The sequence below is a fragment of the Cavia porcellus genome, unplaced genomic scaffold (genome assembly GCF_034190915.1).
Source record: "Cavia porcellus strain 051 isolate PalLab524CR breed Dunkin Hartley unplaced genomic scaffold, mCavPor4.1 scaffold_17, whole genome shotgun sequence".
Taxonomy (NCBI): Eukaryota; Metazoa; Chordata; class Mammalia; order Rodentia; family Caviidae; genus Cavia; species Cavia porcellus.
In genome coordinates, this window is record NW_026947500.1 from 22,206,797 (window position 1) to 22,230,457 (window position 23,661).

At 42.8% G+C, this 23,661-nt stretch overlaps 1 protein-coding gene across 17 annotated transcripts in view; it reads right to left on the reverse strand.

Annotated features, from left to right (window-relative positions):
- The window catches only part of Aopep (aminopeptidase O (putative)), a 383,307-nt gene that overhangs the window by 114,237 nt on the left and 245,409 nt on the right, over positions 1 to 23,661 (reverse strand). For all 17 annotated transcript variants that reach the window (XR_010040451.1, XR_010040447.1, XR_010040448.1 and 14 more), the window contains one exon: positions 9,783 to 9,843. Coding sequence is in view for 11 of the 17 variants with exons in the window: in XM_063229043.1 (XP_063085113.1) it covers positions 9,783 to 9,843 (61 nt within the window). In the remaining 6 variants the exon portion in view is untranslated. The remainder of the gene's footprint in view (positions 1 to 9,782; positions 9,844 to 23,661) is intronic.

Sequence of the window (23,661 nt, forward strand, 5' to 3'; positions counted from 1 at the left end):
TTCAAAGCCAGTGGCTCCCACTTCTTTTTCCTCCTAGTTCAAAAGCCAGAACAGATTTCATCCACAGTTCACAAACAAATACTAGACTTGTCACATGGCTGAAAGTGTCTGTGTTCCTCTGGGTCAGTTCAGATTATTTTTTTAAAAGGAAAATATTCTCAAATGCTCTTTGTTCCAACCAAAAAAGCCACCTGCATATGCTTTCTTTCAAGTTCATTTTTGAAAATAAGTGTGCAGAGCTGGGGTAGCTCAGCAGCAAAGTGTGTGCCTAGCAGCACATACCCGCTCACACAGTCTGAGACCCTGAGGACGCAGGTCTCAGTCTCACCCTCATCTCTACCCTCTACCTGCCGGACCCGTCCCTCAGCATGGGCAGGAGTTGGGTTACCATCTGCACGGAGCATGGACTTGCGCCACACAGCTCCTATCTATTCCTCTGATGGCACCTGCAGCTGACACATGTACTCTCTGAATAAACAACGCCAGCCATCAGATGCCTATCTAATGCTCTTTTTCAAAGGCATCCATATAAATAAATAGCTCTGGACATGGAAGTTCGAAGTTGAAAACCACAAAGCAAAAGTTCATTAAATAAACTGTTCCCCTGACTTCTGAAGGTGATCTTGTCCCTTTGTAGAGTGGAAAGCTCCATCTTTCACTCAGATTTCTTCGAGGCCAACTGCTGGCTTACCTGACCACACAATAAAACTCATAATGCCTCTCACAGCTCTAGACTCTCTAGCAAATCTTGAATACCACTCTTAAGTCCCTGTGCCATCTAGGTATCTCCTTTCTTACTGAACCCCCTTTGCAGATCCTACTTTCAATGCAAAACAAACAACCATAAATTTGTTGCTAACAGAGGAAACAGGAAGGGGAAATGTCACTACTCCAAATATGGTCAAAACACACAGGAGGATAGTGGTGAATTTTACTGTTAAAAAATGTGCTTACCCTTCCATCACCAAGGGGCAGAATGGCCTTGGTTAGAGCGAGGCAGGGGCCAGGTTTGGGCAATCACTTAGATCCGTTCTTTTATCTACTCCTCCAGCCAGGAAAGCTGACTCCCAAGTGCTGAATGGGAGCTGGAGTGCTACCCTGCACCTTCCTCAGGGTCCTGGTCACTGAGAGCTGAGGACTGCTTACACGGGCACACTCAGCTTTCCATCAGCAAATCTCAGGTGTGCTCCCTGGACCCTAATGGCCTTCTCCCCAGTTCCCATCTGTCCTTCAGAACTGGCCTCTCATGGAACACAATCCCCTCTGCTCCCACAAATGGAAATGATCGTTTTCTTCTGAACTCTAAAAAGTTAGTTTCTTATCACTTATTGCTTCTGTCTTGGGTTAGCTATTTGTACACACGGTTTTCCTAAAAGGTGATGGTGGGTGGAGGGTCTTAAGGATCACAGCTGTGCTCCCCTCATTCCTGAGCCATCTGCAGTCCCACATGAAGAGTGGCTGTGCCTGCTGCCTTCACAGAGGGGAGACGGGAGGCGCTGGACCTTGGAGACTGATCTCAGACTCTTCCTCATTCGAAACTCAGCTTCTCATCTGGAGGGCTGACAGTTCTACTGTTGGGGCTTCACCTCTTTGTAAGTACAAAGGAGATCTTTCAGGAAGCAGAAACACTTTTTTATTTCATACCTGCTTGGGGTGTAGTCTTTGACTATTGCAAATGAGATTCAAATTCTATCTGGAAATCAGATTTTAAAAGACAAAGAAGAAAGGACTCAGGGCTTTCATTTGGGGCCACTGAAGGCAGATATTCCCATCACATCATGGTGCCTTATGCTGTGAAGAGGTCAATATATTTGAACAGTGTCAAATCCAATAGCCCCCGTAATTCACACCTAGTGCAGACCTCCCACTACCTATCAGTCTCTGGGAGAATGAACCTTTCATACGCTTATTTCCTCTTATGCTACTAGATGTGACATTGAATGTTTGTGGAGGAGATAATCAACATCATTTGGGTCAAAAAAAAAAATACACAAAGCATATTGTTCCATAGGGAAATAAAACAGTGAGGTCAGCTTGAGTGATTTTTTTTTTATTGGCCATTTTAAAGAGATTCACTACAAATGTGGAACTAGTAAAAACAAAACAGAGAAATGGAGAAGAAGCTTTGGTATAAACTGAACCGTTTCCTTCCATATGTTAAACTCTTAACCCTCTTAATGCTACGACTGTTTTAGAGGCAGGGCTCATTAAGGTAAAACAGGTAACATGCGTGGACCCCATTCCACCATAACTGAGGTCCTTACAACAAGAGAGGAGAGGAGATCAGAGCTCTGCACACACATAAAGGCCACGAGACACAGTGGGAATGTGGCTGTCCATGAGCCACGGAGTCGGCCTCAGGAGAAACCACACCTGCCAGCATGTTGATTGGGAACTTGCAATCTTCAAAAGCGGGAGAAAAGGGGGAGAAAATCTCTATTGTTTAAGTCCCTTCTGTCATTTAAGCAGTTAATTATGACAGCCCTAAAAAAATATCATGAAGGTGTTACGGATGCAGCTCAGAGGTAGAGAGCTTGCCCACCAAGTGTGAGATCCTGAGTTCAATTCCCAGCACTGAAGGGAAAGAAAGAAAGGAGGGAGCAGAGGAGGGAGGGGAAATGAATATGAGCACTAAGCCCCAGTCCAAAACTAAAGAAGATTAAGCCAAAAATTGAGGTTTTAATAACCTTTCTCCTGGGTCTTGTGACTCAGCTGAGTCACGGAATGGTTTGAGGAGCTGTGCAGGCACGCTGAGCCCTGTGAGCAACGGTGTCAGCTCAGAACATTCTGGGTCCAGCAGAGGAAGGCCAGGGAACCCACTCAGGGCATCTTCGAGGATCCTGGACAAGATGTGTAGATACTTGGGAAAAGTGAGTTGAATTACCAGACACAAATGACAGCGAGGTAGGGCCTCAAGGATATACTACTGATGGCAACTGCTACTGTTGATACAAAAGAACCAAAGATCTCAGTACATATATTTTGGAAAATACACTTTCACTGAAATTTGCAAAATCAGGAGTGTTTTTTTGACTGACCATTAAACACAGAATTCTTCTTCTTTTTTTTTTTTTAAATTGGTACCAGGGATCAGACTCATGACTGCCTGCTTGCAAGGCAGGCGCTTATGCCGCTGAGCTAAATCCCCAGCCCCAAACACAGAATTTTTGAAACACACCCTTGAGACTAAGTATCTTGTTGGACCTTACAATTATGATGCTACTATGATATAATGTGCTAGAGGATACCTACAAGTTACTCTCCTAAGCAACCCACTGCTTTTCTCTATACTAAAAGCATACTATGGCTATAATAACATAAAACCTCTCTTTTATTTTACTTTATTTTATTTTATTTCATTTTTTTGTCTGTTTGAGACAAGGTTTTATTGTGCAGTTCAGGCTGGCCTTGAACTCACAGGCTGGGCTCAAATTCGCAGCGATCCTCCTGCCTCAGCCTCCCTAGTGCTGGGATTATAGGTGTGAGCCACCCTGCCAGGCTGACATAAAGCCTCTTGCATCATATCTTACCAAGTTTCCTCAATTGCACCATTTTCCTTATAAGACATTCATTTTCTATCACTGACTCATGTGGCCTTTGACAAAACTTGCAGGTGTTTATTTAGAAATAAATGTAATTTTCCCAAGAATAATATGCTATTGAAATTCTGGGATACAGGAGAAAATCTGGAAACTCAAGTTGATTCCTGCCTACTTCTGGGATATTATGTGGCAGCCCAGAAATAATGATAATAATTATTATTATCTTGTCTGGGTATGGTAGAGAATACCTGCAACCTAAGCAGTCCAGAAGGCTGAGGCAGGAGGATTACAAGTTTGATTTTTGGCCTGGGTAATTTAGAAACTTAGCAAGACCATCTCTCAAAATAAAATAAACAAGGGCTGGAGATGTATCTCAGTGTGAAGGCTCTGGATTCTACCCTAGTACTACACAAAAAACAAAACAAAGCAACAACAACAATAAAAATTCTCTCTCCTCCTCACCACTACACTGGTGCGGGGCTGCTGGGCGCTTCCTCCAAAGTGAGAGAGGTCTGGGAGGGTCATGAGAATCACCTCCACTGTGGCCCACATTCATGCTCCACAAACAAGTCAACCAGGAGCTGGAACTGAGGGCTGAAGTGAGCCAGGGAATTAGTTCACACCCTCTGAGTGCCACCTGGGAACCCAGCACTCTGGCTCTTCCTGTGAGTTAAATCATCCATGTCATCACAGAGCACAAAAGCGTGTCTAGGACTGGACAAATCCACCTTTACTCACATTTCACAAAAATACAGATGACTTCCATCCTATCTATTCTGTGGGTGATGTTAAGGCAGTGCACTCTCAGACAGTCACCTGACCGATAGCTTTAGAGCAAATCTGTATCACAGGACCACACCCAGGCCACGTAAGTCATTTTAAATTTTAGTTGCCACGTTTAAAAACTGCAAAGCAGGGCTGGGCATGTAGCTGATCAAAGCAGCTCTTGCTTAGTACACCAAAGACTCTGGGTTTGACACCCAGCACTGTAAGAAGTAAGGGGTGAAAGTGATGCCATGTTTCACTGGGTACACACTAATCTCTTAGTGTCCCTGGGAAGTGGGTTCCACCATCACCCCCATAGCAATATCTGAGGATGCTCAAGTCATTTATATAAAATGCTGTAGTATTTGCTATCAGCTATGTACATCCTTATGAATATGTTCAATTATCTCTGTACTGCTTATGCTACCTACTACAATATAAACACCATGTAAATAATTGTCATACTGAACTGTTTAGGTAATACTTACAAGGAAGAAAATCTGTATATGTGCAGTATAGGAACAATTTCTTTGTAAAACACAAATCTGGTCTACTACCAATTAAATGCGTTGATATGGAACTCCCTGGCACATAGCCTGCTATCTACACACTGGACTGCAATGAATCCAAAATTTATCATTTCAACACATTATCAAACAAAAATTAATGAATTTTTTATACCAAGTCTTCTAAATCAGAAATATGTTCACATACCATCTCAATTCACATGCTAAATTTTAATCAGAAATGTTTGGTTTGTGCTTGTACTTCACAAAACCTTAGTTTAAATTCATTCACATTCTCAAGTTGTTTCAAACCACAGATCATGTGATTGTAAATATAAGCAAAGTCAATTATGATTAAAATTTCAGCTCCTTGGGTATGCCTTTCAAGTACTTCACAGCTACACATAGCTACCAGCTACTGTACTAGACAGACCCTAAGCATCTATTATGTGCAACTGTCAAAACAAATAAGCATCACAGCAGATACTTCAGGATGAGTCAGACATAACATCTGTTTCTGGGTGTGACGGGCAAAGCACAGTATGAGGCACAAATACAACTAGCAATATCTATGAAGATTTTCATGCATGTTAAATACAGAGAAAGAAAAACACTCCAAGAAGAAAATAGAAAAAGGAAGACAGGTAGTGTGGGTCACAAATAGTAGTTATCGCCAGGTGCAGTGCCATATGCCTGTGATCCAGCACTCAAGAGGCTGAGGCAGGGGAATCAGCAAGTTTGAGACCAGCCTCGGCCACAAAGTGAGCTCAAGGCCAGCCTGAACTGCATAGGGAGACTGTCTCAAAAAGATCAAAAAAAAAAAAAAAAAAAAAAAGTAGTTAAAGCATGGCATGTGCCTGGAAGGTGGGAAATAAGGTTTTTTAAAGTAACTGTAGGCACTACTGTGGATAGCAGCAATTAGCAGACTGAAGAATATTCTAAGTGCACTGACAATGCACTCAGAAGCCTGAAAATGCTGCCAGTGAGAGGATGCATCTGAATTGTGCTCTAGAAGGATTCCTTTGGCAATGACGTGAGTGATGGACTGCAGACGAGAGGTTTTGTGGCTAGCAGACTGCTCAGCCACTAGCTAGGCTGATGGAAATACAATGGGGAAAAGGGTGGGGGCGGTGCTAGGGAAGGAAACAAAATCAGAAATTTGATTAAATATGTACATGACATCCTTAGTATGTGGCAATTTTAGGAAGAAGCCAAAGAAAGCTAGGATGAGTCAGTTCTATAGTGATTAAAATGACGCGTACTAAAGAAAGGATGGATGTGAAAAAGCTGTCTCTGGTGTATTTGCATAGAAATGTTCTAAAAGAAGATTGAAATATATGTGCATACGGGTTGGGGACTTTGGCTAGACAGGAAAAGAAGTAAAAAACATTTATAGAGCTGACAGATTAACAGAAAGACAACTGTCTTAAAAGTGATGTACCATTGGCTTTCTGTACCCACAGATTCAACTGACTGGATGAAAACGATTTTTAGAAATAATTAAATCTATTCTGAATGTGTACAGTTTTTCTTGTCATTATCCCCCACATAGTACATATAACAGCCACTTACACAGAATTTACAGATCTACATAAGTGGCTACTTCCATAGCAACACAGCATGTTAGGTATTGTAAGGGATGTAGAAAGGTGTAGAAAGGCAGGGGAGGCTACGCGCGGGTTACATGCCAACACCACACCGCTTCATACGAGGAGCCTGAGCACTGGAGGTTCGCAGAAGGCCCTGGCCCCACCCCTGTGGCCATCAAGGGATGACCCTGTGCTACTGCAACTGGAGGAGGTAGAGGCTGACAAAGTTCCCTTACAGTATTATTCCTTAGGAAGCGAGGCCGCTGCTCTTGAAGTATCCTAAGGGATACAGGAAACTGCCCCAATTACATTTTTTTTTTTTTTTTGTCTTTTTCCTTTTTATCGGTACCGGGGATCGAACTCACGACTGCCTGCTTGCAAGGCAGGTGCTTATGCCGCTGAGCTAAATCCCCAGCCCCCAAATACATTCTTAATAAAATGTTGATAAAATTCCAACTGTATTTAAAGAGGACAGGTGGCTGCGCGCTGTACTGGACAACAAACGGGTGGGAGGGCTCACGCCACGCTGGGAGCTGGTGGGTCACCCCTAGGAGTAAGGCTGAAAGGGCCAGGGCTTTCATGTTTTATATTTTGCTATTATTTGAACTTGCTACAGAGGGCATATTATTTTTACTTCTTCTAAAAAGGAAGAGAAAGGAAAGGATGCAATATGTATTTAGGCACTCAGAATAAAGACTGAAAGGATATATATCAAAAAAAGTCTCTGGGCCATATTTGTTTTCTTATTTGAAAGCCTTTTTATATTTTAAAGTAAATCTATAATATTTCCATAATCAGAAAAATATCATAAAGGAAAATAATCTATAACTCCAAAGGTACGACCAATTTTAAATTTCATTGTGGGGCTAAAATTATAGGGAAAGACGTTCTTTAAAAAGATTGGATCCAATTTCTTTTGCTTTTATGGGGTTCGTGCTTACTTCTGTTGGTGCTGAAGCTATTTCCACTTTTTTTTTTATGATTTCCATTCATTGTAGCCAAAAAGGAAAATCGAGGCCAACCACAAGGCAAGCCTTGCTGCAGGAAGACAAAAAGCCTCTGTAACCTGTGGAATGAAAACTTCACCACTAGAACGTGACTCTTTTGTGACTTCAATTGCTGGTGGACAGAAATTCTGAAGGAGAACAAAGAACACGAGAGGGATTTCAGTGCTGGGTTGTCATTCCAGGGCTGGCAGGCTTGTAACCTTACACCACGATGATGGGAACAAAGAACAAGGTGTCCCATTCACTGAGTCTCCTCAACCAGAGGGTCTCAGGCCCTTGCCCAGCCTTTCATTGGAGTGGAAAAGAAAAGAGACTTCCAAGGAGCGTGAAAGGGGCTAAGAGCGGGTAAATCACCAGCAGCCATCTACACAGTGGCAAAAAACGGGTGGAAGAGATGAAAAGACGCCGTGTGACCATTCACCAATGGCACCCTGAGCACTAAATCAGGGTCTTTTTCTGTCTGATGCAGTTGTTTTTGCTGAACAGTTAGGCATGCAAAGAAATACCAGTTGGGTCTTAAAGACAATTTATAGCCGGTTAGGCTCACTGCACCTGGCTGTTTTGACAGCAGGTTTTGTCAGTTTATAAGAGGGGGATCTTGCCTATGCCATAAGTTGTCACTAATGCAACTAGACTTTTGGGAGGGCAAATGTACAGCTCAGAGGCAAATCTCTCCCTTCCATACACTCTTGCCCCTTTCAGAAAAGGGGGGAAACAAAGCCTCTACTGGGTCAAAACCTCTCCCTTTAGCATGACAGAGCCTGCTCATAGTAAGAGTCAGCTCCAGCCCTCCCCCCCCCCACCACCAGGCCCCAGCCCAGCGGGTTCACCTGCTTCTGGGCACGCAGTTAAGGACTCTTTCTTTTCCCTTCCCTCTGGCCTAATTGCTGCAGAGAACAGCCTTGTTCCAAGCCAGGAAATTTGGGATCTAGGTCTCTGGGCTCCCTCCTCTTTCCAGCTCCCAGGCCACACCAAGAATGTGTGGCAGCCTCCCAAAGGCCCAGCTTAGGGACCCGGCACAAAGGGCCTCAGAGAAGCACCCCACCTGTCCCCAGGAAAACACCAAGGGTAAGGCCTGGCTGTTCACCACCAGACAGACCGTAACTTATTCTCCCTGGACTTTGCTACTTGGTGAGTGGTCTGGCTTGGAAGTCATCTTCAAGAAACCACCGGGCCTCATAACGTGTACGAGTTCACAGCACCGCCTCGCAAGGGAAGTGCTGCCCAGGTTTGTTTTGGTTTTTAATTTTTTCTTCCTCCCAGAAGGATTGGGCCAAACAAATCACATCTCACAGGTGACATGCATTCCTCAGCGGCAGGCAAATCGTCCTTTTAGAAGAAAGAGCTAATGGTAGCTCCAGGCAGACATTTTCCCTCCCGTGTGGTGAGAAAAACAAAGACATGAGCAGAGGGAGGAAAGGTAAAGAACAGCCCTCCTGTTCCTTCATTTCATGGGTCACAGACGTTCACTGACACTCAGACACTCCCAAGGGGAAGCTCAAGTAACCAGTCATGAAACCAGAAACCAGCAGGCTTGGGGCTGCTGGCTGAGCTCCCGCAGGACTCTCCTGACCATGGAGGTCCACTCCAGCCGCTGAGGCCCGCTGCCCTGGAGGCCACCCTTGGACCTCCCAGTCCCAGACTCATGCCAGGGTGAGCATCTGGGAGGCTGAGGGGCCTGAGCTGCCCAGGAGGCTCTGAGAGGAGCAGAACCTGGGTTAAAAGGCGGTGGGGAGGGGAGTCTGGGTCAGGCAATTCCCATGGGTGGGCCCAGGGCTGGCCAGCAGACATTTCTACTCAGAGTCATCATAGGTAAAAAAGGAAGAGGAGAACAAAATCTTGAGGAGGGAGTGTAGGACCTTAAGACAGAAAAGTGGCTCTAACTGGGTCATCTAGGAAGAGACGCCGGCCTGAAACCTCAGCGGGGACAGGTGAGAGGCACCTGGGAAAATAGAGGGCAGAAGCCACTGAACCATGGGTCGGACAAAAGCTCAGCAAACCAGATCACCTGTTTGTTTGGATACATCCAAAGAGCAGAGCTGAGGCCAGCTGCTCAAACACCAGGGCACTGAGCAGTTGCCTGGTGACTCCAGCCAAAACACACACACTGCTTTACAAGTGCTCATTGGACACACATGTTCACCCATGTACCACGGTCACTTCAGACCGGGGCCACAGGCTCACCCCGTGACGGACAGGCTGCAACAGGGCGGGGAACCTGGCATCTTCCTGATGTGTAGATAGATCCAGCTTGGGAAAGTCACCCCCTTTACATACAGACACAGATTAGAAAGTTCCTGTCACAATTGACAGGCTGAACAGCAAGCTTGACTTTGGCCACCAACCCCCCTAAAGCAGGCACCCTGAGTGTACCTTTGGGATTCCGGAGCTCTCAAGCCAGTCTTGGAAGATGTTTTCAACAGACAGCTCCAGCCTTTAGAAATAAAACAACCAAAAGCAAAGGATTAGAAAGTTACAGAGTGCTGAAGAGAACACTCCTCTATCACTGCTCAGGAGCTTCACAGCACCAGCCATCAGAGAAGAGCAGTGGTCTGGGGCAGGAGCAGTGGGTTAAAGTGATGGAAGTGATGGAAGGGCCCTGTCAGAGGAACAGGGCTTCTCTTCATCTATCTCTGCACACTGAGATCAGAGTCGCAGGAACACTGGGATAGGTGGCTCTAATGCTCTGAAAGGAACTCTGGGGTGGGAAAGTTAATTCAAGGGGAATAAGACATTTCCACATCAGCACGCTGCTTCCTGGATGGCGGAAGAGCTGAGCGGCACCTGAGCACTGCAGTGTTTAATGCAGCAATGTGAAAGGTGAACTTTAAAGTAACGATGGGCTGCAACGTGCAAAAAGAAGACACATCGCTGTCAGACTACAGAGAGGCTCTGGCGCAGGAAAGAGCCTGGCTTCTTCCACTCTTTGTGCTGAAGCAAGCCCACGCCAACCTGCCTGACATGCAGCACTGTGCTGTGATTGCTTGATACGTTAGCTGAAGCTATTTTGCTCTCCTACTCTGACGGGTTGCCTACTCCTTAAAATGATGAAGTAGCCAACATCTTCAGGGTCCACAGACCTTAGGTTGCATCTTCTTGTCTTCCTTGGCTAATGCAGTTCAATGCAAAACCGTTCCCTTCCACAGCCTTCCAGTTACTTCCTGCTCTCCTCCTGCCTGCATTTACAGTGAGGCTCCTGGACTCCTCCCAGGCGAGGCCAGGCCTCCTTCCCGTGCCTAACATCCATCTGCTCCCAGTCCTCTTTGTCACAGCATCCGTTGCAGTTTGCATCAGTGAGTTATTTGATTGCTTCAATCTTAGTGTCTCCTCGTGACATCTAATACCATTACTTACAACAGTTTCCAGTATACAAGAGCACACAGACATTTTATGTGTGAATGAATAAAATACCTTTCACTGTAGTCACAATAAAAATACTCCTTTTTATATCCAGAGATTTTTTTTTTTTTATCGGTACCGGAGATCAAACTCACGACCCCCTGCTTGCAAGGCAGGTGCTTATGCCGTGGAGCTAAATCCCCAGCCCCCTCCTTTTTAAAATAATATTCACCTCTCCCAAAAAGATAGTTCCAAGTTGTTAAGCTCTGGATCTTTTTCAAATGTTTCGGTAAATATACGTTATGTATGTCTACCCACAACTCCTTCCTTCTGCAAGCATGGAAGAAGCTATGGGGAGAGCGCTATCTGCAGTGTCCCTGCCCTGCAAGGCCAGGCACCTCCCTAATGGGCATTACAGGCAGTGCTGTAGGAGGAAGGCAGGGAGGGGCCGCAAGGAGAGAGGCCACCTGAATTCCTCCTCTTGTCACAGGCACACCTTTTTTTCCTCAGCTGGACAAAAGCAACGGTGGTACAAGGAGGCAACTGTTCAAAACAGAAAAATACACCCAGGGAAAGAAAGTTATGCAGACAAGGGTGTCCAGGTCCATAGTGTCACAGGCAGCTGAGTTAGACAGAAATATTACAGGCAGGCAGACAGGGTTGGGCTCTCAAAGGATAAAGAACCAGTGCAGAAGTCCTTGGAGGAGACCCATAGCTCCCACTGTGGGCCAGATCTCAAGACAAAGACAAAACAAATGCAGCCACAGTAAACACTGGGGATTCTAAATAGGTATCAATCACCTTGAGGAAGCCAGGAGCCATTAACCCAACCCCTTCCCAGCAAAGACCCTATTCTATATTCCTGTCCCCTTGCTACATGACTCGTTTCCCCATTGGCTCACAATTTCATCAATTTTACCTAAGCAATTACACTTGTAATGTTATTGGTTGACCATAATTCTGTCCTACCTCATGCCCGCCTGCCTTGTGGGTCATTTTTTCTTTCTCTTGATAAATACATTCTGATCTTAACCTCCATTGTTCCTAAAGTTCCTTCTTCCATTTTAAAGAACATGTCGTACCAGACATCTAGTAGGCTGAGAGTTTCTTTCCCCTATATCAATAGGAACAATCAGGTCCCTCTGCCAGACTAAAGGAGGGAAAAAGGGGAGGCACAAGAGGGCAGAGGGGTGACAATGACCTCCCTCGGTCCTCCAGAATCACTGAAATTCCCTGGATGTGGCACCGCCACCAGGCCTTTCTACTATATGTCACTTAACAGTGCCAATGGGTACCAGTGGCCACTCTCCCTGCCAGCTGGGTGTGGAAATATGTGCTCATGAGTACGTGGATGTATGCACATGTGGGGGGGGGGGGTTAAGAGCCAAGGAGAGTTGACTGACTTTGGAAAGGGCTTGGAAATATGCTGGCTTGACATAATCAATCTGCAGGAAGGGAAAGTGGGACTGACTGGCCACTTAGCAAGCAGCACACTGAAGAAGCTCAGGGAAGAGAAGATGCCCTCGCCTCAGATCAGGGTAGGCAAGATAGATACACACCAGAACCCTCCAGGCTGGGCGAAGCAAGGGGCAGGGGACAAGAGCCCTCCATCCAAGGCAGTGTCCTCCCAGGGCGCATGTGCAGGACAAGGCGGGCAGTGTGCGTCTGTTTCTAACAAGAACAGGCCTTCCAAATGGACTACTACTCGACAATAAAGAATGACAAATTTGAAACATTTGTAAGAAAATGGAGGCGCCTGGAAAATATAATGTTGAGTGAAATAAACCAGACACACCAGCTTAAATACCACATGGTATCTCTCATTAGAGGCAGAGTACAAAGAATAATGAAGGGTGGATGGAAGGGGAATAGGAGATGGATCTTGGAATAGGGAAGAGGTCCAAGGGAGCAAGGGCGAGGGGTGAAGAGGAGGGGAAGGGGAAATAAGCAGAATAAAGATGCACCATGTGCAGGAACTTTGTAAACATTATACGTCTTAGCATGAGCTAACAGTTGATTAACAGTATCAACAAGAAAGAAAATAGAAATGGGGAATTAGAGGAGGAGGGAAGGAGTGGGGAGGGAAAGCGATAGGAAATGAGCTATAGTATGTGCACGCACCACTCCCCAAGATGACCATAAACATGATGTACTGCAAACATACACTAATAAAACTTTACAAGTGAGAAAAAGGATAGGCCTTCCACGGAGCAGTCTTGCTTTTTATGTAAATTTAAAACTCAGTCTTACACTAGAAAACAAAACAAAATCAAGTTTCCCTGGGTAGGAACCTGTCTCTCTGGAGAGGGACACACCTGTGCCTGCAGCTCTGTGGCAAAACTTCTGCCACTTATTTTTCTAGAAAGGCCTACTTCTGGACTGAAGTTTGCTGCACATGGTCTCTTTAACACCTCCACAGTGTAAGAAGAAGACGCAGCACCCAGAAAAGGCTTAGAAAGCGCACCAGTGATGATCAAAGGGGCAGGCACACTGCATTCATGAGTGAGGTCAAGGAAACCGGATTAAATGTCCTGAAAAAAGACGGCTGAGGAATGACTTAATTGCCATTTTTGAGATGGTGAACAGCTGTTGTGCATCACCGTGGAGTAGTGAATGAGGACACGGACATAAATCTCTTCGGGGAATTTTCACTTAAAGATGCTTCTCCAAGTGGCATGGGAGAAGGGCTGAGGAGTGGAGCCCTGGAATGCTACTCACTGAGGTCCAAAGTCCTCATCAGAGAAGGCTGAAGAACAGGCACACATCTTTATCCCTGTGGTAAGCATCCAGCCAACACCTCCTCAGCCCAGCTCGAAAAAAACTGCCAGGCTGTGAGCTCCAGGGAGTGACTCTGAAGGACGGCACAGACAGAGCAAGTGGTGTCTGCAGGGGCAAGGACCCCATGGGGGTGGGACATGAGGAGAGGATGGCAAGGGGCTCAGAGACAGATTCTGGGAGGAGGCGGAAGGACGCTGTGGAGTAAGATGCTGCCCTCCCACACCCTCGGGCCCGATGGGCAGAGTGGCATGCAGAGCAGGGAAGGAGCGCGGGGGACCTCAGGGCTGTGTCCTTCAGAGGATGATAGAAGCAGGAGTGGCTGGAAGCAATGAGAAGAGGCCCACTAGACGTGGAGGGCCAGGGGATGGTGTGTGACCTCAATCTCTGCAGGGTGACTTTCCATAGAAAGTATATGACTGCACACAATTGGCCTGTGTCCATCTGTGGCCAACTCTAAGGTTTTGTTTCTTGTTAACTATGAAGGCAAATTCTGCTTTTCCATAGGTAGCATTTGCAAATACTACTGTATTATGCAGTGACATGAAAAACAAAACAAAAACTCCTTCATTTACTGCCAAGTAAAGGCATCTAAATGGTAGCTACTGTTTACCGAATGCCTGTGATGTACTGGACACTACAGCTCAAATCTCACTTACACTACAGCATCTATGCAAGACCTCTACTATCACCCTCATATTAGAGTTGATTGAATCAATAGTCTGAGAGGCTGAGGAGCTTATCCAAAGCCACACAGAAAGTACTTGGAGAGCTGGGGTACAAGCTACATTGCCTATCAAGCCCCAGCTTTTCTGTCTGTGCTAAACTTAGGCCTCAGAATGAGCAGGGTTTTGTTACAATGCAGATGAATTTGCAGAAGCTGAGAGCTTGAGCTTGCTCCCGACAAGGCAGACTTTCCTTTCTCACCAACAGCTCTCTTACTATAGCTGCCCTTTTTGGCCGGCAGCTTCCGTTATGGTTTTGGAGTGATAGGGAGACCCTTGAGGGGGCAAAGCATAAAGCGTGTGGGCAAGAGCACTCCTCCTTCAGCTGCATCCAGGAGCAAAACCCATTACCCACTTGAAGGGAGCAACACGTGTTTTCAGATCACTTTCCTTTAGAAAGGTTCAAGGCATCTTATAACCATTATCACTTCACTCCTCATAATATCCTTGTCAAGTGGGTGTCAACTGCTGCACTGGCATTTTAGCAGATGGAGAAACTGTAGCATAGGAGGGTTCTAGCCAAAGTCAGCACAGACTGAGGGCTAAAGAAAAAATTCCCAGTTTCTAAACTTCAGTATCCATGTAGACATCACCCTGCACCAAGCCTCCCTGGACACTGCTAACACGGAAGAGGATGCTAAACTACCAAGAAAGGTGCAAGCATGAACTCAGCCACTAAAGCAAACAAACCTACAAACACAAATTAAGGTATGGTAAGTGTCCTTGCCTTGCAAAGAAATGGTAAGGCACCATGGAAGAATGTTTGGTCTTCAGGAAAGAGATGGACTGCATGTGTTAGGAGTAGGATAACACTTAGGTGGCATTGCTGCTTTGATCATAATTACTGAGATGGCAGGACAGGGGGATACTTAGGTCTGGGCTTGGATAGGTAGCAGTGGTTAAGCTAAAAGTTTACTTTTTCACATGAAGACGGTCAGAATCTAAGCCAATGGTTCATTTTTTCCCTCTGAGATCATGTGGCTTAAATAATCACAACAGACAAGGAGAAGCATTTCCACTTAGGCAGAGCCCAAGCCTGACAGGAAATTACTCTTCTGCATGTCTGATCACTATGGAAATTAATTTTATACAGATAGCTAAAAAGTACACAGGCTCACGACTGCTCGTCCTCCATATTTACACCAGCCAGCTTACCCTTCCCGCCTTGTTAGGAAATCTGGCTGGGCCAGTCTCTGGCCTCCTGGGGACGTGGAAGAGCAGGGGGTTTCACCCTCTGGCTGCCAGGCCCTGCTGCACTTCCCCAGCCCACAGGGCTGCTTGCTGCTTCTGGGCTACACATGCAGAGGAGAAAATAAATTGGCCACTCTGGCAAGATACTGCTTAGGAAAATAAGCTGTGTTTCAAGCTAAGAAAGTGACGATTCTTTTCTTCCTAATTTTGAAGTGGAGAGAAATAAACACAAGCTTGTGTGAAAATGGAATTGCACATGCGTATATATGCTTGCTCAGGTGATTTGTGAGGTCATTGACGGGGATGGGGAGGTGATTATTAGCTGTATCTGCTACTGTCTCTATCAACCCTTTGCCAATGAAGTGAAATGTCTTTATCCCTCTTGGCTGTTGTCTTCAGCCTCTCAAGACTTTAAAGATCAGGTTCTATCAGTGTGTCCAAGGAAAGCTCACAGCCTCACCAGCTGTCACAGAAACTAAATGACAGTTCTAATGAACTGTGGAAGTACAGGTGCCAGGTAGAGGAAAGGCACTGGGAACTTCAGGGCTCTGGGTCTGAGGTGGAAAGTGGTTCCTGTTCTAGTGTGCAGCTTAATCCTATATGGACTTTTAAATTTCCGTAGTTTACATTTTTAAATTCTCTCTCTGCATGTGGATACACATAGTGTCCACCTCAAAGCTTTGCACGCAGTTTCTTATTTTCCTGATCAGAATATGGCATTGTGTGCTAGGAGAGAAAATGAGGCCTGCGGATGCAATGTTTGTAAACAGAGTGCTGCCTACTTCTGTGGGACAGGGCAAGTCCTGGATGACACATGAACATGCACGCACACACACAATGACTGATGAGCAAAAAAAGAGCCAAGAGCTAGGATGACAGTGGGGCACCAGGCAGGCACAGCACACTGCACCTGACTCCCCAGGGTGCTGTTGGGCCAGGGTGGCTGGGTGGGTGGGGCAGCACCAAAGACTCCTCTGGATTTCCTTCTAGTGTTTTAGCTTTCTTTTATCTAGTTCTACCTTCAAATACTCTCCTGTTCCATGGACTCCAGGGACAAACAACTGCCCCCACTGTACGTCCAACACCAATTCACTGTGTCATTAACTGAATGGCCAAGAAAGGTGGGGTTCATTCCTCATGCCTCTGTTCAACTCTCACAGCCAATCTGCCAAGTCATGACTGTAGCAACTCTCAATAGTTCTCAGATCTGCTTGTCACACTGAGACCCCAGTGCCACTATCACTGTATCTACCACAACTATAGCTCTCACATTGTCTCAATCTGCACTGTTCTAGGGGTTTTGAACTGGCCTCCTGACCTCTAGTCCTTCTGCCCCCATCTGCCTTCCACATTGCCCCATCCAACCACCCAAGGCATCTTTCCACCCGCTGGTGGCACTCCACTCTACCCCACCCCAAAGCCTGAAGCAGAACACCTTTGCCTGAAGGCTCAAGGCTTCCTTTGTGCCCTCCGGGACTCTGAATCTCACCAGAGTACTTCCCACACTAATTCTAAAGCCCTGTTTTGTCCCTATCTTCAGTAATCAGCTAGAAGCTTCCTGAGGGCTGGACATGGGATTTATTCCTCTCTGTTCCCCAGTATCCAGCCCAAAATCTGCTATGGCAGATGCTCAACAGACAATTCTAAGTGAACTGAAGCAGGAGAACAATGCAGAGGCGATGTGACACAGACATGCAAGCTGACTGGTCTGATTTGAAAAGCCTTGCCCTGTTCAGAACAGCTCACGTGCGTAACAGATGTGCCCAAGGATCAGTTTGCAATCCGGGCCAAAGATTAGAGGCTCTGGGGGGTAGGTGTGGGGCCTTTGGAGACTTAGATAAAATTGGTACAATATGTTGCATAGGTAATAGGGTAAACAGTCTGTTTTAATAGCCAAACTAGATTCTGACATTAGTAGGCAAGATATTTAAAGTTTTAAAATATATTCTGATATCATTGTTAAGGTAGATTCACTATGAGGATGAAATCGCCTTAACTTTTCAGGAGGCTTTTTTAAAGGAGACTTAAATCTGCTAAACAAAAATCCTAACTGGGAGAGAGGTACCCTGTCCAAGGCTATGAAAAGCTGGTGGTTGGTGGCCACTGTCTTCCACAATCACAACAAGAGTCTCTTTGTCAGCTCACCGTGTTGCTGCAGTAAATATTCACGACAATAAAACCCAGGTCCTCCAGAGCCAGGGGGCTCAGGGGCCACCCAAATGAACTCCATATCCTTATTATGAAGGAGATTAAAAGACCTTCCAAACCAAAACTGCACTGTGTTGCCTCAGTGAAAATTGTTTATATTTATACCCTAAGAAGTTCTGAAAGAATGCTCAGTTACTGCTCAGAACAGAGCAGTAACAGCCTAAGGAGGTAATACACCATATCTATGAGTTTTCTCTTCCCAACACCTTTTGACTTAGTTCCTGTGGAAACTATCCCATTAAGGGGCTGGGGATTTAGCTCAGCGGCATAAGCGCCTGCCTTGCAAGCAGGCAGTCGTGAGTTCGATCCCTGGTACCGATAAAAATGAAAAAGACCAAAAAAAAAAAAAAAAGAAACTATCCCATTCTATCAGAGGACCTGAAAAGTTACTCAAAAGAAAAGGAAAAAAGAAAAAAAAAAATACATATATATATATATATATTTATATTTCAGGCTATTCTTGACCTGAAAAATAGTGACAACACCTGACCTGATGTTTGTACAAAAACCCTCCTAAGTCTACATTTAAAAAAAAGATGATAAAACTGTACCAGGAATTGAACTCAGGACTTTGCACTTGCCAGGCAGGCACTGTGCCACTGAGCTAAATCCTTGGCAAAGCTCAAACATTTAAAACTTTCCAAATCAAGTTTCAGCTTCTTGGAGCAGCAAGCAGCCTTTTAAAAACCTAGTTATCTGGGGCCAGTGATTTAGCTCATGGCATAAGTGCCTGCCTTGCAAGCACATGGTCATGAGTTTGATCCCTGATTTAAAAAAAAAAAACTAATTATCTTGGATAATTCCTAAGGCCTGTGTGATTTCTGTGGATAAGACTTCTTTCTGCATCAAAAGGCACAAACATCACAGGTAGTAATAAAGGAAATTATCAAGTATGTTAATTCTATATGCTACACTGGTTTACTTTATGTGTATGTTTCCACTTTTGAAAAAAACTATCAACAACACTGTAGAAAACAGAATTTGGAGCCTTTCTGAATGCAAGTTGGAAGATAAGGGAACTTAAATACCTAGAAAACTCTCCACATATTAATGACCCCCAGATCCTCTCCTGGAGGCAAGAAGCCCTGATACTTCACCCTGAGACACTCAGTTTAGATTGCTTATAAGATAGGATCATCAACATATAGATGACTGTCATTGCACAAATTTAACACTGACTGTGTTGAAGAAGTCATTTCCACATTTGGAAATCTGTTATGTGCATAAAAATATAACTAAAACTTAGAGCCAGAAAAGAGCCCTAAAAGAAAACAACCTCCAAAAACTCAGATTGATGTACCATACAAAACTATCTTTTAAAATTATTAGCAAGGGCCAGGGATTTAGCTTAGTGGTGTAAGCGCCTGCCTGGCAAGTGCAAGGTCATAAGTTTGATCCCTGGTACCAAAATAAAGCCAATGAAGACCACCACTCCAAGAAACCTAATACAATGAATCCACCAGGTGAGGCAAACAATAAAACAGAAAGGAGAGAAAGGGAACCAACAACAGGAAAATAATATAACAAGGAAAAGTCAATATGTATCAGGTATAATCACTAATATGAATGATATCAATTTTTTTTAATTTTATTTAAGGAGAAAAGAAAAAAAAAGCAGAGAAAGGGTACAAGTTATACAGATTTGCAGAAAAAAATGAACAGTAGGAAATCACTAGTTAATGGATTACATATTGTCATCTTAGAAATAATTGTTCAAGTCACAAAATTAAAGCTTGTAAAGTGGACATTCCATCAATGATACTGCAAACAGTTCTGTTCAATGATCCAATAAAACTCTGTGATATCATATTCTATCTTATACACTTAAATATACATGCAGTTGTATAGTTTGGAGCACTTTCTTTTCCTCTCTTTTGTACAATGACTATTACACATTTTGGGTTTCATTGCTCTCACGGTTCTTATTACTTTTTTGGAAGAGAGTAAAACCAAATGTGACAGAACAGAATCGGTCAAGTCAAAAGGGTGGACATAATAGATAATGTGAAAACATAATACAAGGTGATCAAGAATGGTTACCATAATGCCTCCTGCTATCTCTAATAGAATTGCCTATACCATTAGTTATAATACAATTGAACAAGACAGTAAAGAACAAAACCGACAAAACCAAAACATTGGAGACATTGTAGGTCTTCAAAAGTAGATAAAAGTCAGCGAGAATGGGCGTTATAATGAATCTCATTATCTTCACAGCTGATGCCTAAATTTTCGAACCTGATACTATCCAGCAAAACAGAATAGGGGAACATCAGTCAAAAACAAGATGGTGAGAGTAATACAGGGCTTCAAATCGAGGTAATGGAAAGTCAAAGTGGGTTACTATAATATATCCTGCTATTTTTTTTCCTTTAATTAAAAGGATAAAAATTTTTAAAAAGTATTAAAAAAGTAAATAATGGAGTGGAGATTGAGATAAAAGAGGGCATAACAACGAAACAGCACAGATCGAAACATAACCATTTAAGCAGAATAGTGTTTCACCACCAGATAATCCTGACCTAAAAGTAGTTACCATATTGTCTCTTTCCTTGAAATCCTTGAGTACAACTTCGAGAATGATATCAATTTACCAATCAAAATAAATAGATTGGTAGAACAGATCAAGAAACAAGATCCAGCAATATGCTGCATCCAAGAAACACATTTAACTTAAAAAGAAATTCACAGACTAAAACTCAAAGGATGAAAAACAATACTCCATAACAAGAAGAATACAGAAAAAATTAGAGGTAGCTATTTTATTTGCAGACAAAAGCAGATTTCAACCCAAGACTGATCAGAAGAGACAAAGAAGGTCACTACATACTTGTTACAAAAATAATCCAAGAAGACATAACAATCATAAACATACATGCACCAAATACACCCAACTATATAAAACAAAGCCTAGTAGGTATGAAGAATCAGATAAGCACCAAAATAATTGTAATATGGGATTTGAATTCCTCACTGACAGAACTAGACAAAAAAAAAAAAATCAACAAAGAAATATTAGAGCTGAACCAAACATTTGAACAAATAACTTATTAGACATCCACAGAGTGTTCCACCCAAAAATAATAGAATACACATTCTTTTCAACAGTATGCAGGACTTTCTCCAAAGTAGACAACAAACTAGCTCATAGAACATGCTTAAGTAAATGCAAAGGAACTGAAATTATCTTATGCATATTATCAGATCACAGTGCAATGAAATTAGAAATCAATGACAAAAGAAACCACATGTCATGGTTTATGTCAGTGGCCTCCAAGTCTCATGTAATTATTCATTTGTGATTGGTTCATTGTCTAGCACTTGGATTGGTGGTGTGAGAGCAACACTCACCTAGGGGTGGAGCCAGGATATGACGTAAGAGCAGGAAGAAGGTGTGTCTCTCTCTGTCTTGCCTATTTGCATTTGCTGTTTGCAACTGCCATGAACTGCAGCCCCACCAAGCCACCCTGCCTTGGAGCCAAATGAGTATGGACTGAAACATCCAAGAACTGTAAGAAATAATCATCTCCTTTCTTCATTTTGGGTGTTAGGCATTATGTCTCAGCAACAAGTAAAAAGACACCACATAAACTACATAAACACATGGAAATTAAATCTCACCCTCCTGAACAACCAAAGGGTCATAGAGAAGAAATTAGATAGTTTCTACAATTAAAAGAATTGTAGAAAGAATTTGCATTAATTCTACAATTAATGCAAATATGACATATCAGAATTTATGGGACATAAAGCAGTTCCATGAGGAAAACTGATACATCAAAAAAACAGAACAAGCTCAAATAAATAATTCAGTTTAACTCTCAAGGTTCTAGAAAAAGAAGAGTAACTTAAACCCAAAGTATGTATGAGGGAGGAAAATAAAAATATCACAACAGAAATTAAGGCAATTAAGACTAAGAAAACAATACAGAGAATCAATGAATTGAAGAGTTGGTTCTTTGAAAATTACATAAAATAGACAAACCCTTAACAAACTTTATCAAAAACAGGAAAGAAAAAAATCCAGATCCACACAATTATGAATGAAAACAGTTAAAGCACAATGAATCCTGCAAAAACCCAGAAGATCATCAATACCTACTTTGAGAAATTATACTCTAGTAAGATGAAAAACTCAGGAGAAACTGACAGATTCTTAGCTACATGTGAATTACCAAAGCTAAATCACAAAGATATAAAAATTTTAAATAACCCATTATCAGTCAATGAAATTCAAGAAGTAATAAAAAAATCAACAAAGAAAAGCCCACGTCCTGACAGTTTCACTGCTGAATTCTTCAAGAATTTTAGAAAAGATCAACTTCCACTACTCCTCCAACTCTTTAATAAAATTGAAAGGGAAGCAATACTCCCAAAGACATTCCTGGAAAAAAAAAAAAAAAAAAAAAAAAAAACTTTACCCTGATACTAGAAGCAAAGAAAGATCTAAGCACAAAAAAGAAAACTATAGGTCAATCTTTTTAATGAACATAGACGTAAAAATCCTCAATAAGATGCTGGCAAGTAGAATATATAGAAAAACATTATATACCATGAATCACTAGATTCACTCCAGAGAAATAGGGATTGTTTAACATATACAAATCAACAAATCTAATACACATTAGTAAAACCCAAGGACAAAAACCACATGATTTCAACAGATGCAGAAAAAGTATTTGACAAAATCCAACACTCATTCATAATTTTTAAAAAAACTGTCAGAAAACTAGAATGGGGGTAATTATCTCAATCTGATAAAAGCCATCTATGACAAACCAACAGCCAACATCATACTACTAAATGGATAAAAACTGAAAGCTTTAACTCTAAAATCGGGAATGAGATTTAGGGTTGTTTTTTCTTGTTCCATATAGTTCTGGAAACATTAGCCAGAACAATTAGACAAGAGAATGAAATAAAAGGAATATGGATAAGAAAGGAATAAGTTGCACGATCATTATTTGCTGACAACATGATACTCTACATAGAAGACCCAAAATCTTTACCAAAAGACTTCTAGAAAATAATCAAATTCAGTAGTGTAGCTGGATACAAGTCAACACTCAAAAATCAATAGCATTCCTGTAAACAAGTAACAACGTCATTAAGAGAGAAATTAGGGAAACTATGCCTTTAACAACAGCATCAAGAAAAATGAAATATTTAGGAATCAATATAACAAAGGAAGTGAAGGCCTATATTCTGAAACTAGAGAAGGAAAGAGATTGACGAGGCTATCAGATATGGGAAGCTATCAGTTGTTCTAGGATAGACAGAACCAATGTAGTGCAAATAGCCATACTTTCAAAACTGTTATACTGATTTAATGTAATCCCAATCAAAGTACCAATAGCATACCTTGCAGAACTAGAGAAAACAACCCTAAAATTCATATGGAATCAGAAGAGATGTAGAATAGCAAAAACAATTCTGGGCAACCAGGGTAAGACTGGAGGCTTCGTGATCCCTGATTTAAAGCTATGCTACAAAGCTACCATGATAAAAACAGCCCATTACTGGCAAAAAAATAAAACAGATCCAAGGATCAATGAAATAGAATAGAAGATGCAGAAACAAATCCAAGAACAATTCCAAGCACAGCTATTTTATCTTTGACAAAGGAGTCAAACACCTTTAATGGAAGAAAGACAGCCTCCTGAAAAAGTGGTGCTGGGAAATCTGAATTTGCACATGCTGAAAATTGCACCTAGACCCACATCTCTCACCATGCATTAAACAATAGAATGGGTCAAAGATCCAAATATAAAAACAAAAACTAGATCTGCTAGAGGATAGAATAGGTAAAATTCTGGAACACATAGGTATAGGCAAAGACTGTGAACAAAACTCCAATTAGACAGGAAATATTAAAATCAATGACTAGGATCACATCAAAAGAGTTAAAAGCATCAAGTCTGTTATATATGTACACCCATGTTTACAGCAGCACAATTTATAATAGCTAAATCTTGGAAATACCCCACATGCCCACCAACAGATGAAGGGATAAA